Below are 26,375 nucleotides of genomic sequence, written 5' to 3' on the forward strand. Positions count from 1 at the left end.
AAAAGGGGAGAAAGAAATGAGACAAAGTTTCAGTGGCTGAGAAATTCGAAACAGAGTAGAGAGATTACCCTGGAGGTTATTCTTATGCATTATATAGATATCCCTTTTTAGTGTTTGGTGTATTGGAATGGCTTGAGGGAAGTACCTGCAACTGTTGAGCTGTGTTCCAGTAGCCTTGATTTTTGAAGATGATTGTATAAAGATATAACTTTTACAGTATGGCTGTGTGATTGTGAAAACCTTGTGTCTGTTGCTCCTTTATCCAGGATATGGACAGAGGAGTAAAAAATATGAATAATAAATAAATAAATAATATGGGAGATATGGGGTAAAATAAATTGGGTAGATTGAAATACTAGTGGTCTGTGAGAGGGAGGGGCAAGGGGTGTGGGATGTATGAGTTTTGTTTTTTCTTTTTATTTCTTTTTCTGGAGTGATGCAGATGTCCTTAAAAATGATCATGGTGATGAATATACCACCATGTGATGATATTGTGAGCCATTGATTCTATGCCATGTATGGATTGTGTGTAGTGAAGATGTGTCAATAAAAATATTTAAAAAAATAAAAAAGTAAAGTGGCTAGAAAAAATAATTTTATATGCATTGAGTTAAGTTTTGAAGTCTTTCTGTGAAAATCTGTCCCTGAGGGTAGGTATAATTTTAGGGCAGTTGAGATTAGGCACATTTTTTGGTAATTATATAATTAGATTAGGCCTTTTTTTAATATGAAAAAGGTCGGAAATAAACTCTTTTTTTTAGTACACAGCTCACATTCCTTTTATAAAAGATAAATATAAAATGATTAAAATTTTGAGAAAGTATCTTGTTGGAAAGATTTGGAATTTGCACTAAATTCATACTTTTCTTTTACGCCATTTTGACAGGTACAAGTAATGGTTCTGTCCTGGTGTACCATCTCACCAGTGGGCTGCTCCACAAGGAGCTGAGTGTCCACTCATGTGAAGTCAAGTGAGTATGCCATTGTGCTGGTGATTTGCTTTTCTCAGTTGAGATCACAAAATAGTAACCCATACTAATTCTCTTTAATACAGGGAAAAGTTCTCATGAACTTTTCTACGTTGAATAGTAGTATCTGCAGTGGTTATTATTTGACTGAAAATTTTGAATAACCATTTCTTGTCAAACTAATGAATATTCTAATTAAGGAGGAATATTAGTTGTTTCCTTTGTAAGGACATTATGCAATAGAGACATTTTTATTCGTTTTATTGCCCCATCTTATTTCTTTGAACTCCTGAAGTCCATGCCATTGTCTCGCTGGAATCACTGCACTTCCTTCTTTATTTTGTTTAATTTTATTCTTTTCATTTCTATAAAGATCCATCAGTAAACCTGTTCATGACAAACAAATTCATTTTAATTCTTAATTAATCTTATTAATTTATTTGTTTAAACACCTTCAGGAAAGAACTAAAACTATGTAGGATTTATTCTTTGATTGTGAGATATTTTATGAGGGCTGTGTTTTTGGAGATATCTGAGGAAGGGCTAAGTTGATCAGAGTATCACTTTGTGTTGCTGTTGTTTGTTTGTTTGTTTGTTTGCCTTGGCAGGCACCGGGAATCAAACCTGGGTCTCTGGCATGGCAGATGAGAACTCTGCCACTGAGCCACTGTGGCCCGCCCTGTGTTGCTGTTTTAAAGTGCAGGCATGCCTGCTTGGATAACATTATTTTGGTGGTTGCTTGACTATATCCCTTTTTTTTGCCCCAGCAATGATGAATTGTAAAGCTCCATGTATGCACATTTATTAAATTTCCAGAAGTTTTTCATAATCTTTTTTTATTTATATTTTTTTATGGTTTTTTAAATTCTGAATGTGTGAGGACTGATTCTTCATACAAGTAGGGGAGTTACAGGTAGCTGTTTTCTTCATTGTTTTCAGCTATCATTTGTTAAATTTTTTTTTATATTTGAGATTTCTTATATTCTTTTTTAAAAATATTTTTATTCAGAAATCTCCACACACATACAATCTATATATGGTGTACAGTCATTGGCTCACAGTATCATCACATAGTTATGTATACATCACCATGATCATTTTTAGACCATGTGCATCACTCCAGAAAAAGAAAAAACTCATACATCCCATACTCCTTACCCTGTCTTCTCATTGACTACCAGTATTTCAATCTACCCAGTTTTTTAACCTTTATCCCCCCATATTTTTTAATTTTTTAACTCATGTATCAAATCCCTGGATAAAAGAGGCATCAGATACAAGGTTTTCACAATCACACAGTCACATTGTAAATGCTATATAATTATACAATTGTCTTCAAGAATCAAAGCTACTGGAAAACAGTTCAACAGTTTCAGGTACTTCCCTCCAGCAACTCCAGTGTACCACAAACCAGGATATCTATATAATACTACTGTTTGAAATCTCTCAGCCACTGAAACTTTATTTTGTCTCATTTCTCTCTTCCTCCTTTTGGTCAAGAAGGCTTTCTCATTCCCATGATGCCATGTCCTGACTTATCTTGGGAGTCCTGTCCACTGAGATTTACACCCCTGGGAGTCATGTCCCATGTAATGGGGAAGGCAGTGAGTTTACCTACCAAGTTGACTTAGAGAGAAAGGCCACATCTGAGCAACAGAAGAGGTTCTCTGGGACCAACTCTTAGGCTTAATTATAAGTAGGCTTAGCTTTTCTTTTTTTTTTTTTTTTTTTTTTTTTTAAAGGAAAGACAGAGAGAAGGAAGGAAGGATAGAAGGAAGGAAGGAAGGAAGAAAGGGAAACATTTTTAAACATTTTCTTGTTTTATTGTATTCTGTTTCTCCGTTTTTGTTACATGGGCTGGGGCCGGGAATCGAACCGAGGTCCTCCGGCATAGCAGGCAAGCACTTTGCCCGCTGAGCCACCGCGGCCCTCCCCTTAGCTTTTCTTTTGCAGGAATAAGTTTCATAGGGGTGAACCCCAAGATTATGGGCTTAGCCTGTGAATTGGTTGTATTTTCATTATCTTTTAATGAAGGTATAAGAAGGGTCATTTTCTGACTTCCATACATGATATAATTACTGATTTAATATATATATACTAAAATTCTTAGTGAACTTTTAGTGCACACATTGTTCTGAGTAAATGCATTTTCTGAATTGGGGTAGGGTTAACCCTTTAAGTGGTACAACTTCTAATCTTAATGGAAATCTGAAAAAGTTAACATTGCTTTATTTTTTCAAGAGCATTGTTTTATGATGCAGCCAAGCTTTACTACCACGTTAAGCTGTGCTCCTTTGATATATCCCTAAGCACTGTTATGTGATATAGTTATGTTTTTTGAAAACTTTGGACTTTTCACATGCAGTGAAACAGATACTTGTTTGGACTGTTTTAGGCTATTGTTCGTTGTCTTTCTTTTCTTCCTCCTCTGTTACAGTGTCTGCAATTTGCCATCTGATACTGCTTCCAGTAATCCCTGATGGCATTGCTAGTATCTTCTCCTTTCCCTCTTTCCTGTGTATGTTTCTTCTCTCTTGACATTCCTTTTCACCTTTGGCTTTTGTATATGGCCATTTCTTTTATGGCCACACCAACCAATCAAAACTCTCCATTTAATCAGTTCTTGTTCCAAGGATTAGACTTAAGTACTGATATGTTACATGCATGATTTCATTGAATCCCCACTATGATGACCCTATGAGGCAAGCACTATTAATTTTCCCAGTTTACAGAAGAAGAAACTAAGATTTGGAGAGTATTCTGAAAGAAAGGTGGATAACATTCGATCTAGGCTTTTTTTGCTGCAGAGCCTGAATTCTTTGCTTTTACAGTACATGTACTAGATCTCCAGCTAGAAAGGCACATAGATTACTAGAAAATATGATGGCAATAAAATATAATTGTTGACTGAGCCAGCATTTATGGTAGAAATTTGAAGCATGCTTCTGGAAAATCAAGCACACTTTCAGTTTGATGATGGTGGAGGGAGATGTCACTGAAATCTTTAATAAAGATGTAATAGCTAATTTATCAGCTAACTACTTGTTTTAAGTAAGACTTGTTATTCTGAATCAGTTATTTAGTTAGGTCATAGATATCACTAAATATTTGACTTACATATACTATGATAATATTTGTGATTGAATAACATTGGAATTGTTTAAAAGTGTTATTTGGGATACTGAGTAAATTATAAGGGACATGCTACTCAAGCAGGATGGTATTGTGAGTGATCACAAAGATATGCTCCTTTTTTTTTAATTTTTTTTTTTGAATTCCAAAAAACACCAAACACAGACATTCTAACTTTTGATCATTCCATTCTACATATATAATCAGTAATTCATAGTATCATCACATAGTTGCATATTCATTATCATGATCATTTCTTGAAACATTTTATGTTCCATTTTTTAATATGAATTTTTACTCTTAATGGCCATTTTCAAGATAATTCACATTTTATATCAGGAGATGATGTCTCAGAAGCAGCTAAAACCCTGTGGTTCTTGTTTTACTTCATGTAATTAAAGTGTTATAATTAAAAGTCATTATACACATTTCACAGATGTGTTATAGAGGTTGATGAACTTATTAGCAGTAAATCCAATACACTTGAGATTTTCATAAGCCAATAAAAGGTAAACTTGTAGAAAGTTGTTTTTTTACCATGTACAAAATATGTTTTTTAAAACTATGTGTTCAGAATTGCGTGCATACACATGACCAGGAACTACCTTACTGCAGTTAGTTGTGTATGTTCTTTAAAACCATGATGTTTTAACCAGCTGTGTTTCACAAATACTTAGTGAGAATCTTCTGTATGCGTATGAACAGGTATAACCTACATTTTTTATTATCTATTGGAAAATACCTAAACAAAATGGAGTGTGATACATGTAGGCCTTCTTAAAAAATTATTTGATTTCTAAGATTATTAGTTTGTGTCTTTGTCCAGTATGTTGATTTATAATAATGTAGTGCAGTACTGTCAAAAATTATTATTATAGGGCAGGCCATAGTGGCTCAGCAGGCAAGAATGCTTGCCTGCCATGCCAGAGGACCCGGGTTCGTTTCCCAGTGCCTGCCCATGTTAAAAAAAAAAAAAAATGATTATTATAATAGTAGTTTATATGGGTCTTAGACATTGATGGATTCAGCATTGCTTTGAGTAAGTTGAATGATCTTTAGAAATTAAAATGATCTTTCTTTTGTTTGTAAATTTCTAAAAGTTAATTTCATGCAGTCTTTGAACTTTCAGAAAGTATGTGGTTGCGTCAGCTACCCAATCTTGAGAAGTAGCCTTTGTAGCATTACAAAGAGATGGGCAACTGGCCAACTTGAGAACTTACAGGAGTCAAAACTTCAAGAAGTCAAATATATACTGATAGATTACACGTGTTTTTGTAGGCCTCGTTGATTAAACCTAGACCATAGCCCTGAGAGCCGGTGGTACTCAACTGTGTTAGAGAATTTGTACTCACCTGTGTTAGAGTATTTTCATTTGAGGGATAATCCTTTTCTTATCTAATCCACTTTAAAGTCCAACTTCATTTTTATTTTCTTTAGTTGATCTGTAAGAATTGGATATACAAGCTGCTGCTCTTGGAATCTGTTTAAAGACAGCATGCTCCTACTGCTAGATTACAAAGTAGCAGCCACTCTATATTCTGTTTTTATCATGTACAGTGGGGCAAAGCATAAATGGGGAAAGCACTTCTGAGTATGTGGGGCACTATAAACACACAAAGGAATGCTAGGCTTTTCTGGGGAACCATTTGTTTAATATAACAAAATGCAGTGAACACCTGTCATGTACCTTGTTTTATGCCACCTGCTCGACATAGCCAGGACAGTCATGGTACCACCCTTCAAAGAAAATAAAATCTGGTGGAGTGTTTCTCAGCCTGTCACACCATTTCCCCACTTGTTCAGACTTAGATTAAAACCGTTTTTGCCCTCTGGGTCTCAGTTTTAATAGTTCTCCAGGAAGCTGCCAGGCCCCTGAGATAGGATTATGTGTGACTCGTATACGCTGTTGTTGAATTTTGTACCATTTCTCTTTTGTAATAGTTAATGCAGAATATGCTTGCATAATGTCTCTTTTCTGTTTGATTGTAACCTCCAGAACTGTATAATTATATGTATATATATATCACAGCTGTATTCCCAGTACCTAGCATGATCACTAGAATATCCTCAGTACTTATCAGATATATGTCTAAAAATAATGAAGGAAGGAATGGCAAGACTAGAATTTCTCATATCCAGAGATAGTGGCATCTGTTTAAGGGAGTCGAATTGGTTCATATTGGTAGCAGCAAGACTTTGTGAATGTGTGGGTAAACAAATCTGATCGAAGCCATCAGACTCACAGAGAGTTCTTTTTTTCTTTTGTTTGCTGTAAACAGAAATATTAATAAGCACTGTTAGATGTTAGGGGAAAGAAAAGAAAAAAGAAGACAAAATTATATGGTGTTCACAATATGCGTATCTTGTGTTTAGAAGATGGGGTAGGCCTTACAAAAAAAAAAAAAGGGGGCTTGTGTTAACTCTTGAAATACAGGTGATAATAATGATGACAATAATTGCCAATATCTGTAATGCCTGCTATGCTGCAGTCTTTGTTTCTGCACTCAGTATTATTCCTGCACAAGAGATGAAGAATTTGAGATGCAATAAGCATTGGAGCCAGGATTTGAACTTAAATAGTATTTGAAGAGGAAGGAGGGAAGTCATTACAGATATGGAAATTCCAAAGAATACCAAGTTTTAAACGGCCTTATATGATTGTTTCAACAAAACATTTCTTTTTAAGAGCTAAAATTCTTGCTAACTACAGCAATTCCTTACTGTTGCAAGATATTTTTAGTTCTCTTTTGGAATATGTTTGCCTTTCTGAGAAAAGGCAACTAGGTGAGTGAGTATACGGGGTCAATGAGGAAAGTTACTGTGGTTAAAGTGGGGGATAAGCGTCCAATGATGAGAGATTTGCTTAGGTAGGATGAGGCAAATGGCTCAGTAGTCTTGATAGCCACAGTGATGAGTTCAGATATGATTCAGGAGGTAGTAAGGAGCCATTGTACCTTCTCAGGCAAATGAGTATGTGTTAAAAGCAGTATTTAATGCTCAATTTAGCACTCACATTAAATTAGAGTAGCAATGGATAGACTAGACTAGGGCTCAGCAACATTTTCTGTAAAGAGCCAGACAGTAAATATTTTAGACTTTCCAGGCCATACAGTATCTGTTACAAGTATTCAACCCTGCCGTTGTAGTGTCAAAGCAGTTATAGATGAAATGTTGTCTTTTCAAAAAACAGTTCCATATTTACATAAAGAACAGAAATTTGGAAAGGGTCTTCCAACTACCTTGGAAGTAATGTATAAGGCACATTAATATTATTTGAGTTGTATAATAAAATTTAGGCCTTAATAAGCAAAACTTAATTTTCAAGATTTTTCAAACCAATAAAGTATATTAGATTTATCTTTGTTAATTTCTCTCTGTAGAGGCATCGAATGGACAAGTTTGATGGGTTTTCTTTCTTTTGCTACTTCAACACCGAACAATATGGGATTAGTGAGAAATGAACTTCAACTAGTCGATCTTCCAACAGGTTTGTGTATTTAAACTGTTAAAAAAGATTTTAAATGTTTTTTCATAATGATTAAAGATGTTACTATGTTAAATCTGTTCCAAATTACCTCTTTCATGTTAGATTTTATCCCTTATATTCTGTGCTCATATGTTCATTTTGTTCTAGAATAATTGCCCTAGAAAAGTCTCATCATTGTATGTTTGGAAATTTTGTTAAAACAAGTGCATGATAAAATGGAATACTATTAGCCTGAACAGACAGATTCATTAAAAAATGATATCAGTTCTACTTTTTAAGTATATTCTTATATATAACCCAAAGATAAATTTTCAATAAATCTTTATAATTAGACTTTATTAGATCCTCTGTTAAAAGTTTTGGCCTTTGTAGAAAACCTTTTTAAAAACAAAATTTAAGAATTGTTGGAAACAGCTCAAATTTAAAATTTTCGATTGTCTCTAATTGACTTAGCAGGGTAACTAAATTTGGAAGTTTCAAGATTTTCCAATAGGGAACATTTCAGTAAAATAACTTAGAGTGATTAAAAACCTAGAATCCATTGAATTTCAAAATGAAGAATGTTTGAAATATAATAAAGTGAGAGTTTAAATTATTTTGTATTGCATGCAGAGACTTCAGATACATTTTTTTAACAGAATTTGTGGTAAGTTTCTTGAAGTGGTGTAGTAACATGAGAGTATATGTAGATGATTTTAACCAGTAAGATGTGTGTGTGTATATTTGCATAAAATAAAGCAAGGATATGGTTGGTTCCTTCTGTTCTCAATATGTATTTCCAGGTTCTCAAAGGTACCTTTGTTCTTACCTATCAGAGTATGCTACTGAACCTCAAGAATCAGCCCCGCCTTTAATAGTGTACCTCTAGTCTCACTGGAAGTTTCCTGCTCAGTGACACATCCCCAGATTCCTGATTTGCTAACAAACTGGCACTCGCTATCTCTCTCGTTATATGATATCCCAGGGGTAATAGGATATCCCAGGGATGATAGGATATCCCAGGGATGAAATGCTGATATGTCATTCACTAAAAAAAAATGCCTGTGTGTTTTTTCTAATTAGTTTAAATTTACAAATGTTAACTAATTTAAAACCTGGCTTTCACAGATTCTTTTTTCCTCTAGCAATTAGAATGATTAACAAAAAACGTTCCATTATTCATAAAATATACCATTTTTACTGAGTACTAGTGAAATTGAACATTGTGTGTATTTGTGTATGATTTAATAAATTTCTATTCTACATGGAACTTTGCATATACTGTTTTGCCATTGGACAGTTTACCAATTGTTTATTGATTTCTAGAATGTCTCTTAATTTTATAGTGATTTTACATGTTTTGTATATAGTTTCTCATAGTTAAAAAAAAAAATTGCTCATGATATCTTTAAACCTTCCAAAGACTCAAATGTTGATTTAGGCAAATATATCAATGCTATCTCTTCTGTTTCATCTCATGTTATTGAATACTATGATGTTAATATTTTTATATTTTATGCTAATCAAGCTGGAATTTATTTGGTACATAGAATAAGATTGGAATTTTACTTCCTCCCCTAAATTATATGGACAGTAGTACCATTACTACCTAATGTGTTTTCTGTTTTTTTCTTCAAATACATTACTTCATAGATTTTCTCTTTTTTATTGATATTTGAACCTTTTAAATCATCGGTAAAATACTTTTTAATTACTAGCTTTAGAATGTGTTTTGAAATCAGGTAGGTGTGTTTGGTAGACAGACATCTAAAAAAGGCCCTTGGTATGTCCATATCTTTTCCTAATGATTCAATCAAACACTAATTTGCTGTTAGAGACTCTGTAGATGTAATTAAGGTCTAAAATCAGTGTCTCTTAAAATCAGGAGATTATCCGGATGGGCCTCACAGATTTGTTTTGAGGAACAGATTTCTGTAGTCATAGTTTCTGACTTCCATAAGTGGAACATTTGTGTTAATTGATTATAGACTTTTATAGCCGTTTTTTTCTCAGGAAGGAAGCAGACTACTTGAGTTAGTAAACTACATGGGGTGTTCGACACCTGATATCAAACATAATAAGATTTTTGGCTTGATGAAATTGAAGAGCAGGGAGACATTTAGGTATACAGTTATGTTTGTAGTGAGTGTATTCTCTATTGTATAATGTAAATAAAATTCTGAAGAAAGATATTAAAATATATTGTTTGGAAATAAGGTAGACCTTTCTTTTTTTTTTTTTTTTTTTGTTCTTAGAAAAACGTTTAGCTTCTTTTGACAGCATACATGAACGTTGTGGTAATGATTTCCCAGTTTCAATTTATAAAGAGTTTTAGGTAGAACTGTGTCAAAATGTCTTAGTTACATATTTTGCACATAGGAAAAGAAGTCTGAAATATCTGTTTAAAGAGTTCTTTCCCCCACTAGTTAGTATTTGTAAACATGGGTCAGTGGACAGTTGCTTTGCCGTAGGTGCTTAAAAATGTAGGAATTGATATTATTGGATTAAAATTGAATTATTTGAAAGAAACCACATAAGGAATTCAAGAAACCTATAATGAAATGAAAATGTCCTTTTATAAAACAGATATCTTATATAATTAATATATTATAACTGTTAGCTTTTAATAGTTTCCAAGAATTTAAATATATATAGATAGATTATTAGAAACAGCTAGGAACCAAATTGAAGGAAAATAGAGGAAAGTTCTGATCAAATTATAGTGGTATGGCTTCTAGTTTCTTAAATTTTTATGTGCTGCTTTTACTTTCTCTAATATTTGCAATTAAAGGTAGGAGCATTGCTTTCCGCGGTGAACGAGGCAATGACGAATCACCCATCGAAATGATTAAAGTATCTCATTTGAAGTAAGTGTCTACCTAAAAAAATTATGGTATTATTTCAGTGGAATCTTACGGATTTTTAAAAAAAATCTTTAAGTGGGAATATGCTGGAATGCATAGAGAATTTTTTGATAGGAAATGTTGATATGTAGCTCTATCAAAGAAAATATTTTGATCACAAAAGTAAGTTGTTGCTGCTTTTAATTCTGTACTTATAAAAAGATGAGGGAAATTTAACATTTAAATTTAAGATGTTAAATTTAAATTTAACATCGTAACATTTCATTAGATTGCTAAAACCAGTAACCCTGTTTTTTTCCCACTATTGCTGTATTGTTGTAAATGCACGTTATTCACTAAGAAAATATTATTATATAATGAAATTCTTATGGCTGTGTTACTTTAGTATGGGCTTATTGAATTGAAAGAACTTGTCCTTTTTATAATTTACTCCTGTTAAATTTTAAGTGTTTTATTCCAAGAGAAAAGTATATATAAAGTGGAATTATTAAAAATAACAATTGAATGAATAACAATCAAAAGAACAAGTAAAGTATAAACTCTCCAAAATTGTTTTCAAAATCGTTTTGGTGTTTCTAGGCTTTTCTTGTTTCCATATTCATTTTAGAATCAGCTTGTCATTTTTTTATCAAAAGAGGGTTCCTGGGATTTTGATTGGAATTGCATTGAATCCATAGAGCTGTTTGGGGAATAATGTCACCTTAGCAGTATTGAGGCTTACAATTCATGAACATGTATATCTCTTTACTTATTTAGGTCTTTAATTTCTCTCTTCAATATTTTGTAGTTTTCAGAGTATAGATCTTAAACATTTTTTGTTCATTTTCTTGCTTGTTTTTTGATGCTATCATAAATGGATTTTTTTCAGTATTTAATTTCAATTTCCAACTATTTGTTGATTGTAAACTGAAATACAATTGATTTTTTTGTATGTTTGTTTTGCATGGGTAGACACCAGGGAACAAACCTGGATCACCGGCATGGCAGGCCACAACTCTGCCTGCTGAGCCACCGTGGCCTGCCCTACAATTGATTTTTGAATATTGACTTTATATTGTTACCTCACTAAATGTACTAGTTCTGCTAGTGTTTTAATTGATTCCTTAGGATTCATTTATGTAGAAAATCATGTTGTCTGCAAATAAAGACTCTTTTTTTTATGTTTTTTTTTCCCATCTGTATGCTTTTTGTACCTTGCTTTATGACCCTGATCATGACCTCTAAAACAATATTGAATAGAAGTGTTTAGAACTGGCATGCTTGTTCTATTTGTGGATATTATGGAGAAAGCATTCAGTCTTTGAACATTAAGTGTAATACAAGCTGTAATTTTTTTGATAGATGCCACAAACTTTATTGAGTTGAGGAAGTTCCTTTTTATTCCTAGTTTGCTGCGAATTTGTGTCATGGATAGGTATTGAACTTTATCAGAAGTTCTGCATAAATTGTGCTGCATTAGTTGTCCTGATTGTATGGTATATTTGTGTTTTGTTTTTAAGTTTGTTAATATGGTGAATTACATTGTTTTTAAGTCTGTTAATTTGGTGAATTGCATTGTTTTTAAGTATGTTAATATGATGAATAACATTGGGTTTTCAAATATTAAATCGATTTTACGTTCCTGGGATAAACCCCACTTGGTAATGATGTATTACCCTTTTGATATATTGGTAGATTTGATTTGCTGGTAAATATTTTATTGATGGTTTTTGAATCTGTGCTCCTGAAAGATATTGGTTTAGATTTCCTACAATGTCCGTGTTTGGTTTTGGTGTCATGGTAATGTTAACCTTGTAGAATGAGTTATAAAATATTCCCTCCTCTTTTTTTTTTCTTGATAACTGTTTTCTTACCTAAGTATGGAAAATTCACTAGTAAACCCAGTGGAACCTGACATTTTCTTTATGGGAAAATTTTAAATAGAAGTTCAATTTCTTTCATAGATATAGTAAGGTTCTTCTATTTATTCATTCATTTATTCATTTATTTATTTATTTATTTATTTATTTATTTGAGGAAGCTTTGGTAGAAGATGTCTTTCAAAGAATTTGTCCATTTCAGTGAAATTGTTGAATTTATTGGTAATTTATGGGAAAATATTCTTTTCCTTTTAATGTCAGTGTGATCTGTAGTGACCTCTTTTGTTCCTATCAGTAAATTATGTTGATCAATTTTATCAATCTTTCCAAAGAAATTGCTTTTGATTTCATTGATTTTTCTGTGTGGTTTTTCTCCTTCATTGGCTGCTGCTCTTTTTTATTCTCTTCCTTTTGCCTACTCTGGGCTTAACTTACTCTTCTTTTTCTGGTTTCTTAAGGTGGAAGCATAGATAATTGCTTAGATAATTGAATTAAGGTCTTTAAATTTAGTGTAAGCATCTAATGCTGTTTAAGCACTGCTTTTGCTTCATCCTACATATTTTGATTTGGTGTACTTTCATTATAATTTGCTTCGTAATATTTTTAAATTTTCCATGAGATATGTTTGAAGGTATATTTTTAAATTTAAAGTATTGAGGGGATTTGCTAGTATTTTTCTGTTATTAATTTCTAGTTTAATTCTTTGGGGATCAAGGAACATGCTTTATATTATTTCAGTCTTTTTTAATTAAAATGTTATATGTTATATGGTCCAGAATTTGGTTTGTCCTTACTGAATGTTCTTTGTATACTTGAAAGGTTGTCAATTAGGTCAAACTAATTGATACTACTATTCAGGTCTTCTCTATTCTTTCTTAAGTTTAGATTTCTTTTTCTTTTTTTTTAAGGACTTAGGTTTTAGCCTTGGGTATTTTGAAGCTCTGTTATTAGGTGTATATGTATTTAAAATTGTTATGTCCTTTGATGAACTTTTTTCTTTTATCATTATGAAATCTGCCGCTTTGTTTTTGGTAATATTCTGTGTTCATAAATTGATTTAGTCTCAGATTGATAGAGCCACTCAAGGTTTTTTCTCGTTAGACTTTGCATGGTCTATCATTTTCTGTCTTTTTACTTAAACCCATTTGTGTCTTTACATTTAAAGATGGTTTCTTGTAGATAGCATATAATTGGGGCTTGCTTTCTATATGATCTGACAATTTCTGCCTTCTGATTGTACTATTTAATTATTCATATTTACTGCAGTTATCAATATGACTTGTGTTTAAATCTATCACCTTGCTAGTTTTCTGTTTTTTTCATTTTAAAGGAATTATAAAAATATTTTTTTAATTTCCAAGTTTTAAATAACAAACTGAAAAATAAAAGTTCTGTGGAAGTCCTTAGTAGTTTCTAAAAGTGGTAAGGGATCCTGAGGTTAAAAAGTTTGAGAGCTGCTGAGCAAGACTATTGCAAATCTTAGATTCTTCAGTCACTTCGAAGCATTTCCAGTCAGTCTCAATTCTATACATGCTGGTTAAATTAATACATCTCAAACAGGTGAATGCATTATCCCCCCTACTTCAAAACTTTCAGTGGCTCACTATTCTTTGCAGAATAAATTTCTACATAGCTTAGTATGGTATTTAACATAACATGATCTGAAATTATCATTTTGATTTTCTTTCTCATGATTACATTCATATGCTCTGCATTTCAGCTACTGTATTCCCAAAACACCCTGTGTCCCTTCCTGTCTTTTGCGATTTGTCACATTTGTAATTCTGTCTGGAATGCCATTTTTCTGTTTTCAAAACTAATCTCCTTTTTCAAAGTGAATTCTTATAACATTTATGAGATTCTGTGTTATAGTAGCCATTTGTGTACATGAATATTTGTGTACCTGCCTTTATATACCTTTACATTAGATATAATAAAATGTGTAATATATAGCATTGTGTAATCCATCATGATTTTTAAAGTTCTTTCGTGTGTGCTGTTGTATTAGTTAGGGTTCTCTAGAGAAACAGAACCAACAGGGAACACTTGCAAATATAAAATTTATGAAAGTGTCTCACGTGACCGTAGGAACGCAGAGTCCAAAATCCACAGGGCAGGCTGCGAAGCCGATGACTCCAATGGATGGCCTGGACGAACTCCACAGGAGAGGCTCACCAGCTAAAGCAGGAATGCAACCTGTCTCCTCTGAGTCCTCCTTAAAAGGCTTCCCATGATTGGATTTAGCATCACTAATTGCAGAAGACACTCCCCTTTGGCTGATTACAAATGGAATCAGCTGTGGATGTAGCTGACGTGATCATGACCTAATCCTATGAAATGTCCTCATTGCAACAGACAGGCCAGCGCTTGCCCAATCAGATGGACAGGTACCACAACTTGGCCAAGTTGACACCTGTCCCTAACCATGACAGCTGTGTATTTTGATTTTTATTCTTACAGCATTTAGTGAGGTAGGTAAGACAGGTATTAAAACCATTTTAAAGATAAACTAAAATGACCTCTGAAAGGTGACGTGGCTTGTCTAAAGCTATGTAATTATCAAGTGGCAGAGAATCTGGGTCCTTTGATACCCCAAGTACAGAGATCTTCCTATTGTGTCACATTTCCTCAGTGTCAGTGGTCATTTGTGGATTATTTTTTAGTTCCTCTCAGTGGTTACTGAGTAATCAAAACTCAGTTCTTGTTTTTTTGAATTGCATTCATTGGCTTCATTTGATACCTCTTCCAGGCTTGACAGAGGGTGTTTAAAGTGATACTTGTTGAATACCTTTTTGTCAGGATTTTTACCCTTGCCTTTTCTCACCTTCCTTTTCTCACCTTTTCTTCTGAGCTGGGCTCTTTGTCTAATTGCCTAATTGTGTTAAGTTAGATGGGCTCTCAAAGGTCATCTTATAGCTTCACCTTCTTACTCATGACTATTAATTACAGGGACTAAAAGTTTAAGCTTTTATGTTTAGAATATATCATCTGAGTTTTTTGATTTACTAAACTTTTTATTTGTACTAAATCATGGTGAAAATATTTCAAAAAGGGGCTTATTTAGTAATTTGTTTTGTTTTCTTTTGTTTTAGACAGTATTTGGCAGTTGTATTCAAAGATAAACCCCTGGAGTTATGGGATGTTAGGACTTGTACCCTTCTTAGAGAAATGTCTAAAAACTTCCCTGCAATAACTGCTTTGGTAAGTTACAATTTAAGAACTAAATAATTTATTTAGATATACATATACGTGGTGAATATCTCTTTTTAATTTGAGGTAAAATCATTCATGCCACATATTTTATTGTTTAAAATGTTTTTTTCAGAGACGAATTAAATAGAGATAACCGTTATTTTTGTGGATGGCGCAACCTAATGTTGCATTAGTTTCAATTCCTATCAAAATTTCATTTTGATATTTTGAGGCACATCGTAAATGCATTCTAAAATATTTATGAAAGAATAAGGGTACCGAATAGTGAGGTCAGCCTTGAAAAAGGCGGGATAAATGTGGGAAATGGGGAGTAACAGTAGGACCCAACCTAATGGATATAATAACATATTAGAAAAACATAGCAATAAAAACAGTGTCATATATACATATGAACAGAAAACAGACTGACATAATAAAGAGTTCAGAAATAGACCCATGAGTGCTTAAGAACTTAATATATGATAAAATAGCATACAAATCAATGGAGAAAAGATAGGTTATCTAGTAAACAGTACTGGGAAAACTCAGTATCTGGAAAAAAATATTGATTATCTCATACTTAATACCATGTACAAAGGTGGGCCCCACTGGAATTAAAAAAACTAAATGTGAAACAGTAAAACTTATTAACAGAATAAAATATAGAAGAATATCTTTGTGGCCTGGGAGCACAATAAGAGCTCAGAAGCTCAAACCAGGAGGCAAAAAGAAAAAAAAGAATTTGTTTGTGTCTAGATTAATAATTTACGTTTAGTGAAAGAGACCATTGTGAAGTTAAAGATCGAAGACAAGTTGGAAAAAGAAATTCTCTACTGTGTGAAACCAACAAGGCCTTCCCTAATCCACCTAGGGAATTATTATGGAGGTAATGCCTGCAAATCAGCAATGAAAAGATACTATCTCTAATGGAAAAATGTTCAAAGTGTGTGAACAATTAATGAATAGCAAGAAACCTAAAAGGCCAAAAATATGAAGAAATATGTGTACTCATCAGTTTTCAGAAATCTGTAAAGTGAAGTAACCATGATGATAAACCTTTTAGACCAATAGAAATTGGTAGGATAGCATCAGTGTGGGTGGGCTAGGAATATGGGAATCTGTGCATGGCTGTGAGGAATGCCAACCAGTGCAGCAATTTTGGAGAGCAAACTGGCCATATAGACAAACACAGGTATGCTCTGTGCGCCAGCTGTTCAGCTCCTGGTCATAAGGATACTTTCACAAAGATGTCAACTACAGTGTCATTTGTCATGGGAGTTTGAAAGTATTCTGAATGCCCTTTGCTGAAAGAACAAACAGATTAAAAAGTGGTGGATGTACCCATGGTGTGTAATACAGCCTTCAAAAAGAACACGGATAGGATTTAAATACAGCATGCTGAGTGGAAAGAGAAAGAGAATGAGATATATAGCACAGTCCTATATATTTCATTTACAGATGCATGCATATAAAATAGACATTAAGAACATAAACATACATGAAGATATTGGGTTAAATGCATCAGAATAGTGAAATATAAGGGAATAAATAAGTAAAACGAGAGGTTTTGTGTGGACTTATGGATGACAGTGTGCCATGATTTGAGGAGCATGGTTATGTGAACCCTGTGCACCTAAGGGAGCTAAAAGGGAAGACATAGTCATATGTATCTAGTATGGGATAGGTGGATGAAACTAGTTGACGTTCTTGGAGACGCTTGCCCATCTGGGTTTCAGTACTTATCTGGCCTAGAAACCTATCTAGAGGTTGTAGGTTTCTGGAAAGTAATTTTCGTGTGTGAAACTTTTGTGATTCTGATATAGAGCCCTAGGCGTTCTTCAGGGTTAACAGGAATGGTTTTGGTTGGGGGTTGGCAAACCGTGGTAATTAGCAATTAAATTTTTGTATTACTAAACTCTTCTACCTCGAGTGCTAATTAAAATACATTTGTTCAGCCTTCTTATAAATGGATAAAGCCTAATAAAAATCTGTGAATTAATGTCTAGTAATGATAAATAATGCTGGGGAATGGCAAGTATATAAAGCTTTTCTGGAAGGATTATTTAACAGAAGGAAACCTAGCACTTGTCTCAGTCTGTCTTTCCTGCACAGGAGTGGTCACCTTCTCACAACCTGAAGAGCCTGAGGAAGAAACAACTTGCTACCCGAGAGGCCATGGCCCGCCAGACTGTGGTCTCAGATACAGAGCTGAGTATTGCTGAGTCATCTGTGATCAGGTACAGTACTGTTTCTTGCCACTGTCATTTATAATACCATTACCTTTGTTGGGAACTTGACAAATGTCCTCCCAAAAAAAGTGTCATCTACTTTTTTTTTTTTAATTGAGAAATCTTCACACACAAATAGTCTGTCCATAGTATATATAATCAGTGGCTCACAACAGCCATCACATAGTTGTATATTCATCACCATGATCATTTTTAGAACATTTGTATCACTCCAGAAAAAGAAATAAAAATAAAAAACCCATACATTCCATACCCCTTAACCTTCCCTCTCATTGGCCACTGCTATTTTAATCTACCCATTTTTTCCCATTTCTTCCCTCCAGTAATTCTTTTTTATCCTGAATTTTTTTACTCATTTGTCCATACCCTGGATAAAACAAGCATCAGACACACGGTTCTCATAATCGAACAGTCACATTGTAAAAGCTATATAGGTATACAGTCGTCTTCAAGAATCAAGGCTACAGGGAGGGCCGTGGCTCAGCAGGCAAGAATGCTCACCTGCCATGCCAGAGGACCTGGGTTCGATTGCCAGTGCCTGCCCATGTAAAAAAAAAAAAAGAATCAAGGCTACTGGCACACAGTTCAACAGTTTCAAGTACTTCCCTCCAGCCATTCCAGTACACCACACACTTAAAAGGGATATCTATATAATACGTAAGAATAACCTCCAAGATAACCTCTTGACTCTGTTTGAAATCTCTCAGCCACTGAAACTTTATTTTGTCTCATTCTCTCTTCGTCCTTCTGGCCAAGAAGACTTTCTCATTCCCATGATGCTGGGTCTGGGCTTATCTTGAAAGTTCTGTCCCACATTGTCAGGGAGATTTACACCCCTGGGAGATATGTCCCATGTAGTGGGGAGAGCAATGAGCCTGCTGAATTGGCTTATGGAGAGAGGCCACATCTGAGCAACAAAAGAGGTTCTCTGGGGGTGACTCTTAGGCATAATTATAAGTAGGGTTAGCTTCTCCTTTGCAGGCATAAGTTTCATAGGGGCAGGCCCCAAGATCAAGGGTTCAGCCTATTGAATTGGTTGTCCCCACTGCTTGTAAGAATATTGGAATTCCCCAGATGGGGAAGTTTAATATTTCCTCCTTTCTCCCCAGTCCTCTAAGGAGACTTTGCTAATGCTTTTTTATTCTCTGCCAAAATTACTCTGGGATATATTGGGCAAAGTCATCTGCTTTTTTTTTTGCATGGGCAGGTACCAGGGATCAACCTGGGTCTCCACCATGGCAGGCAAGAACTCGCCACCGTGGCCCACCCCAAAATCATCTACTTTTGTACATACTTTGTATTGTATTTCAGTACATGTCCAGATTATGGAAAAGTTAATTTTATTAATGTATTTCTTCATACCATCATAAAATGTTTGCAGTAATATCCACATGTCAGCATCCGTAGTGAATAGGATCATCTTCTCTGCCCATCTGTTCTGTAAACTTCAACTTCTGAAATTCAAATGAAGATAACATGAACACACAGATGGACCATATTACCATTTAGGCACACCAAAGAAAATGGATTGGGGATTCTAAATTTAAGTACCATCCCCATACCCAACAATTTTACAAGTAAAAGCTTTTGGCAATGGTGGGTTAGATGTGAGGCCTCACTGCTGAGGAGTGTTTGCTGCAGAAACAGAACTAGGGGTTCTTTTGAGTTAAGTAAATATAGATCACATGGCATTATTATTGTTAGCTGAGCAAAGATTGTATTTTTAAAAATGATTTTGAACCTCTTGTTAATGCGTCTGTATTTTGGGTGAGTAAATTAATTATAGATGTCACTCTAGGAAAAGAAATATCTGTATCTTATTTTTCTCTGTCCCAAAGCTTGTTGCAGGAAGCAGAAAGTAAATCTGAACTCAGTCAGAACATCTCTGCCCGGGAACATTTTGTGTTTACTGATAATGCTGGGCAGGTTTATCATCTCACTGTTGAAGGAAACTCGGTGAAAGATAGTGCCCGAATTCCACCAGATGTGAGTCCAACCCTTGATTAAATCTTAATCAAGAATTTTTATCAAAGATTTTGTTGTTCTGTATCCAGTGAAACCATAGTTAACTTGGGAAGCTCTTTCAGAAAACTTTAATTTAAAATAACTTTACTTTTTAAGAAAATTGATTAAATTTGTTCCGTACTGTCAGAGAATAACATCATAGCTATTTTGATTAAATATTTACCATGTGCAAAAAAAAAAAAAAGCAGGACAAATATATTGACTGTGTGCTACTTATTTTTATCCCCTGCAATAATCCATCTAATTATCTCCATTTTATCTATAATGAAACTGAGGTAGCTTTCCCGAGGTTACCCATCTTACTTACCTGCCTCAGCAGTGTTTTAAACTCAAGTCTGACTGCCTCATATAGGGTCTGTCCTCTTTTGGGCACTTTCCTAAAGGATTTGGCTTACAATCTAGTATTATTTTGGATAATAGCAATCAGATTTTAAGCATAATGCATATTACTAATATCTACTAACTTCTGTATATCCTTATGGCATTGGGAATGCTTTAAGATTTTTGGAGTTAATAATTTTAACTTTTTATTACTACAGTAATCTCACATGGTTTTTGCAATGGATGAAGAGCATTGTTTTTTGCAATGCATGACTCAAATTTTATTTTACTGTACAGGACATGAAACATACAGAAACTGAATGTTTTGTGAATTGGATACTATTATTATATCAGTACTAATTACCTGATGTTGATAATCATACTCTGGTTATATGAGATATCCTTGTTTTTAGTAAAGCACACTGATGTATTTAGGGGTAACAGAGCATCATATAAACTCCTTAATCTCATATATGAGTCAGAAAAAATTTACAGAAAGAGAGGGAGGATTAATAAGGGAAATGTGATAAAATGTTAACAGTTGGGGATTCTGATTTCTTGTATTATTCTTAGAAGTATCTTTTTTAAAAAACTTTTTTTATTGTATAGTATAAAATATATACAAAGTGAAGAAATAAAAAGGCAGTAGTTTTCAAAGCACTCTTTAAAAAGTGATTACAGGATAGATCTCTGAGTTTATCATAGGCTACCATACGTTCCTCTCATATTTTTCCTTCTAGCTGCCGCAGAATATAGGAGGCTAGAGGGCTTAAGTACTTTTTGATCATCACAATCGACTTTTTTTCCCTTCTTTTTTTGTGTACAATAACATATATACCAAAAAGCTATAAATTTCCAAGCACAGCACTACAATTAGTTGTAGAACATATTTCAGACTTTGACATGGGTTACAGTTTCACAATTTTAGGTTTTTACTTAAATACTGGAGACTAAAAGAGATATCAGTTTAATGATTCAGCATTCATATTCATTTGTTGACTCCTATCTTCTATGTATATTCCATCATCACCTTTGATCTTTCCATACCTCTCATTGGGGTTGTTTGGGCTATGGCCATTTTAAATTTTCATATTGGAAGGTCTAATATGGGGTCGGGAGATGGAACTGTCTGATGTTCTGGAGAGGCTGGGCTAGGTTTCAGAACTTATCTGGACCAGAGATCCATCTGGAGGTTGTAGGTTTCTGGAAAGTTACTCTAGTGCCTGGAACCCTTGTGGAATCTTACATTTTGCCCTAGGTGTTCTTTATGATTGGCTGGAATTGCCCTAGGTATTCTTTAGGATTGACAGATTATGATAGGTAGCAAGGTCTACCTAAAGCTTTTGTAAGAAGAACCTCCAGAGTAGCCTATCGACTCTATTTAAACTCTCTCTGCCACTGATACTTTATTAATTACACTTCTTTTCCCCCATTTCTTTGGGATGTAATTGTTGAGTCCACAGTGCCAGGTCTGGATTCATCCCTGGGAGTCCTCTCCCACGTTTCTAGGGAGACTTTCAGCCCTGGATGTCATGTCCCACATAGTGGGGAGGGCAATGATTTCACTTGCAGAGTTGGGCTTAGACTGAGACCGCAACTGAACAACACAGAGGTTCTCCAGAAGTAATTCTTAGGCATGCCTATAGGTAGTCTAAGCTTCTCTTCTACCTACATAAGTTTCACAAGAGTAAGCCTCATGATCGAGGGGTTGGCCTATTGATTTGGGTGTCCTAAAGTTTGATACAGTTTCAGGGGACTCCCTGATGGGAAGGTTTAATAATTCCGTAGTCTTTCTCCCCTCCCTCAGGCGACTTTGTTAGTACTTTTTGATTATCTGGTTAATATACTCTAAGATGTTTCTAGGCATTACAATAATCTATACTGGATATAATGAGAAAGGACCTCTTTCTTATTCTGTGCTCTCTGTGTTTCAGTTGTTCAGAGCTATACAGATAGGTTGGATTAGATTATGCACTACAGAAAATTTCAGTTCCAGATCAAATAAACCTTTCTTCCATTGGTCTCAAAGAGTATGTGTGGTTCTAAAATATAGACACTGTCTTCCTTACCCCTATGTTCTGAATTACTTTAACCCCAACCTGTTCAGCTTCGTTCTTGTCTCTAAATGTCAGGTTATATATATAAAACAACCTCTCAAAATCCAGAAATAATAATCACCACTCTGGACTTAATGTACCTGCTCTTAAAGCTTTCAATCTAGGCCCCTGTTCTGTTATAAGCATTTTCTAAAGGTGACCATAACATTGTTGTTTTTTGTTTCTGGCTTGTTTTGTCTCACTAAATGTCCCACATGTTCATTCACATCGTTGCATGCCTCACGTCATTGTCCCTTTTTGTAGCAGCACAGCCTCTGTTCATAGGTATACACCATCGTTCGCCGCTCTACTCTCCGTCAGTGCATCCTTCAGCCACCTGCATTCATCGGGCATCATGTAGAGGACCCAAAGTCCACAGTCCATCAACATTCTCAATTTTAGATAATTTCATTGTTCCCAAGAGACAGGAAAACAATGAACACACCCTCACCAAATAGGATATCTAAACCTCCTCTTAACTCTTGTTACTCACCCCACTGTTTACCTCTACTGTAGCTGCGGTAGTGCTGATGGTTTCCTTTTGAACATAGCTCATAGTATGCAATAGCAATCTTCCCCCTGTACCCTGGACTTAAACACTCTTTATACAAGAATCATATCTTTGAAGTAATTCTTATGAGAACTTATTCACATTTTTAGTGTGTGTCAGTGGGATGTGTAGGTCTATACAACCCCTTTCAATCTTGTTCATCTTCAATATGGTAATATTACTCCTGAACTCACTGGAGAATCACCTTCACTCCTATCATTTCCTTTACATTGAAGTTCAACCTCATTAGCTAACAGTTCACTCATCTCTAGCTTCTATGTATCTCTGAGTCCCCTGTGTTCTGTAAGTCTCTGACCATATCTTTATTCTGGTCATAAAAGTAGAATCACACAGTATCTGTCCTTTTTTGTCTGGCTAATTTCACTCAGCATTATGTCCTCAAGACTCATCCATCTTGTCATGTGCTTCAGGACGTCATTTTATCTTAACTGCTGCATAATATTCCATCTTATGTATATACCACATTTTGTTGATTCACTCGTCTGATGATGGGTATTTGGTTTGTTTCCATCTTTTGGTGATTGTGAATAATGCTTCTGTGTACATTGGTGTGCAAATGTCTATTTGTGTCATTGCTTTCAGCTGTTCTGGGTATATACCAAGTAGTGAAAGTATTTTGTCAGATGTTGGTATAGTACTCTTGCTTTTGTTTTGATTATGCCATGCATGGAAGATCTTTTTCCATCCTTTCACTTTCAATCTATTTGTATCCTTGTGTCTAAGATGAGTCTCTTATAAGCAGTATAAAGCTGGATTATGTTTCTTAATTCGTTTTGCCACTCTGTATCTTTTAATTGGTAAATTTAGCCTAACATTCAAAGTTATTACTGGAAAGGGGTTTCTTGATTCCACCATCTTATCTTTTTAATTTTGTTTGTCAGATCTATATTTTCTCTTCCCTCTTTCTCTTTGTATTCTTTAAATTACCCTTAATGGTACTCTTCAATTCTGTGCCCTCCTCCAGACCTCCCTCTCCTGTCTTTTGTTTTTCAGCTGGCAGAACTCCTTTTAGTATTTCTTGTAGGGTTGGTCTCTTGATGACAAATTCTTTCAGGACTTCTTTGTCTGTGAAAGCTCTAATCTCTCCCTTAATTTTAAAGGACAATTTGGCTAGGTACAGAGTTCTTGGCTGGAAGTCTTTTTCTTTCAGGATCTTGAATATATCATACCACTGCCTTCTAGCTTCCAGGGTTCTAGCTGAGTAGTCTGAACTCAGTATTATTTGATTTCCCTTATATGTAGTAGATTGTTTTTCTCTTGCCGCTTTCAGGATTTTCTGCTTCTCTTCAACATTTGGCAGACTGATTAGTATGTGCTTTGGGGAAGGCCTGTTTGGATTTATTCTGTTTGGAGTTCTTTGGATTTCTTTGACTTGAATATTTATGTCCTTTATGAGGATTGGGAAGTTTTCCCCCATTATATCCTCAACTACTCTTCCTAGCCCTTTCTGCTGTCTTCTCCTTCTGGGACACCAGTGATTCTTATATTTGCGCACTTTGTTTGCCTGTCTTTTCCCTGAATTCCCCTTCTGTTTTTTCCACCTTTTATTGCCATTTATTGTTTTCAGTCTTCGAAGTCAATTACTCTATCCTCTATATCACTTATTCTTTCTTTTGTCTCTTCAGATCTGGTGTTGTGTGCCTTTACTATGTTTTTTATTTGGTCAACAGTCTTTAATCTCTGTGATTTCCACTATTTTTCTATTTATTCTTTCAAATTCCTCTTTGTGCTCTTCTACTATCTTCTTGGTCTCCTTTATGTCATTTGCTATCCTGCTTATTTTATTAAATAGAGTTGTATTGACATCTTTGATTAGTTGTTCTGACATCTGTGTCCCCTCCAGTGTTGTAATTTTGTCATTAGGCGGGGCTATTTCTGTCTGCACTGTGATATGCTTAGTGATTGTCTGCTGTTTTCGTTGCATGTAGATGTCTTGATTGATTTATTTTGGGAGTTGATTTCTTTCAGTAGTCTAAGGCCTTGTGTTGTGGGATGGTTGTACAGCAGGGAACAGGGCCCAGGGTGGAGCAGTCAGTACAGTGATTTGTTTCAGGGCAGGTATGGGCGCAGGTTGGGGATGTTATGCTGATTCTTGTGAATGTGGATGCCTAGCAGCCAGGGAGGATGTAGCTGTGTGGGTGCACTGGTCTGGGAGACATAACCCAGGTGTGTGCTCATCTAAGGCGCAAGGCCCTTTGCGCACATGCATAGACCTGTGGCAGCAGGTTGGCGTTTTGCCTTCATGGTTTGGGGGCAGATGTGACCTAGCTGTGCAGGTCAGTACTTTCTCAGAGCTGGGAAGTGAGGTTGAGGGCTGTGTTATGCACAGTTCTAAGAGTGCTGTTAACATGCAGTTCCCAGAGCTGAATGACGTGTTTGGAGGTCCATGTACATACATGGGCCTGGGAGTGCCATAAATGAATGTGCTGAGCTCAGGGAGGGTGGGGTGAGGCTATGTGACACTATGGACAGGGGCAGGGGTAGCCTAGATAAGGAGGTTAGTGCCCTCAACCTTTATGCACTGGTAACAGCATGCAGGGAACAGGGAGGGGAAGGTAGTACTTGGGAGGGGTGTAGGAGAGGTGGGTCAGGCTGCACTTGGGGTGGGGGTGTGGGGCAGGTCGTGCCCTGGGGGCTAGTGGGTGGGGGCACCTGGAGTGCAAGGAATAGGAGTGGGTGAAGGAGTCCTGTTGTGTGGGGTGTGGGGAGAGTTGCCGGTCACGGGGCTGCAACTGTGAGGGTGGCGTGCCCAAGAAATGTGACCTGGCTTACTTGCTAGTCCCATGTATCTGTCTGTGCACTCCCACAGGCTCTGCTGCTCCACACCTTCATGCCAGGCTCCAGCTTTCTGCCTCTCAGCTCCTCAGCCTCTGCAACCAGAGCTGTCGCATGTGGTGCAGAAGGCTCTCCCAGGTCAGCCCCACTCCAAAATTGCCACCGCAGTCGCCCTCCTTCCGTTCTCTGAGTTTTCCGTGAAGCAGGGCTAATCTCAAGAAGTCTCCGCAGAAATTTTTTTAATTAGCACATACAACTGTAATTCATGCTTAAATGTAAACATGAAGTGATTTTTTAAAAATCTATTTATTTAAATTTTGGTAGAATGCTAAACATTGAATTTGGCTGGGGAGTCTCATGAGGTTGCCTTCAAGATTTTGGCTGGGGCAGCAGTCATTTGAAGTTAAATGGGATAGGGGAAGCCACAACTAGGATGGCTCACTTCTGGTTGACTGCTTACTGCTGGTGAGAGGCCTCAGTTCTACATGTGACCTCTCTATAGGCTCCTGAGTGTCCTCACATGACAGTTGGCTTTCCCTAAAGCAAGTGATCTGAGAGGAGCAAGAAGGAGATGCAGACTTTTTCATGACCTAGTTTCAGAATTCAAGCTCTGTCATTCCTGCAGTATCTTACAAGTTACACAGGTCAGCCCTCTTCCTTGTGGGAGGTGACTACAAAGGGCTCGGGTACCAGAAGGCAGGATGAATAGGAATCAAACAACCTTCCTTACTTAAAAAAAAACAGAAACTGTGTGAAAGGACTTTTTAAACTGTAAGAGACTATGGAATTTCATTTTTACTATTAAATGGAACAAGTTATGCGAAGATTCAGTAGATCCTATATCTGTTTTTAAATAT

The 26,375-nt window shown here is 35.5% G+C and overlaps 1 protein-coding gene across 1 annotated transcript in view; it reads left to right on the forward strand.

The window, feature by feature from the left end:
• The window catches only part of WDR11 (WD repeat domain 11), a 102,556-nt gene that overhangs the window by 47,538 nt on the left and 28,643 nt on the right, over positions 1–26,375 (forward strand). Inside the window, exons 11-16 of the mRNA XM_077126226.1 lie at positions 887–971; positions 7,481–7,587; positions 10,358–10,433; positions 15,382–15,490; positions 17,594–17,718; positions 19,569–19,716. Coding sequence (XP_076982341.1) covers positions 887–971; positions 7,481–7,587; positions 10,358–10,433; positions 15,382–15,490; positions 17,594–17,718; positions 19,569–19,716 — 650 coding nt within the window. The remainder of the gene's footprint in view (positions 1–886; positions 972–7,480; positions 7,588–10,357; positions 10,434–15,381; positions 15,491–17,593; positions 17,719–19,568; positions 19,717–26,375) is intronic.

Source organism: Tamandua tetradactyla, chromosome 13 (assembly GCF_023851605.1).
Source record: "Tamandua tetradactyla isolate mTamTet1 chromosome 13, mTamTet1.pri, whole genome shotgun sequence".
NCBI lineage: Eukaryota > Metazoa > Chordata > Mammalia > Pilosa > Myrmecophagidae > Tamandua > Tamandua tetradactyla.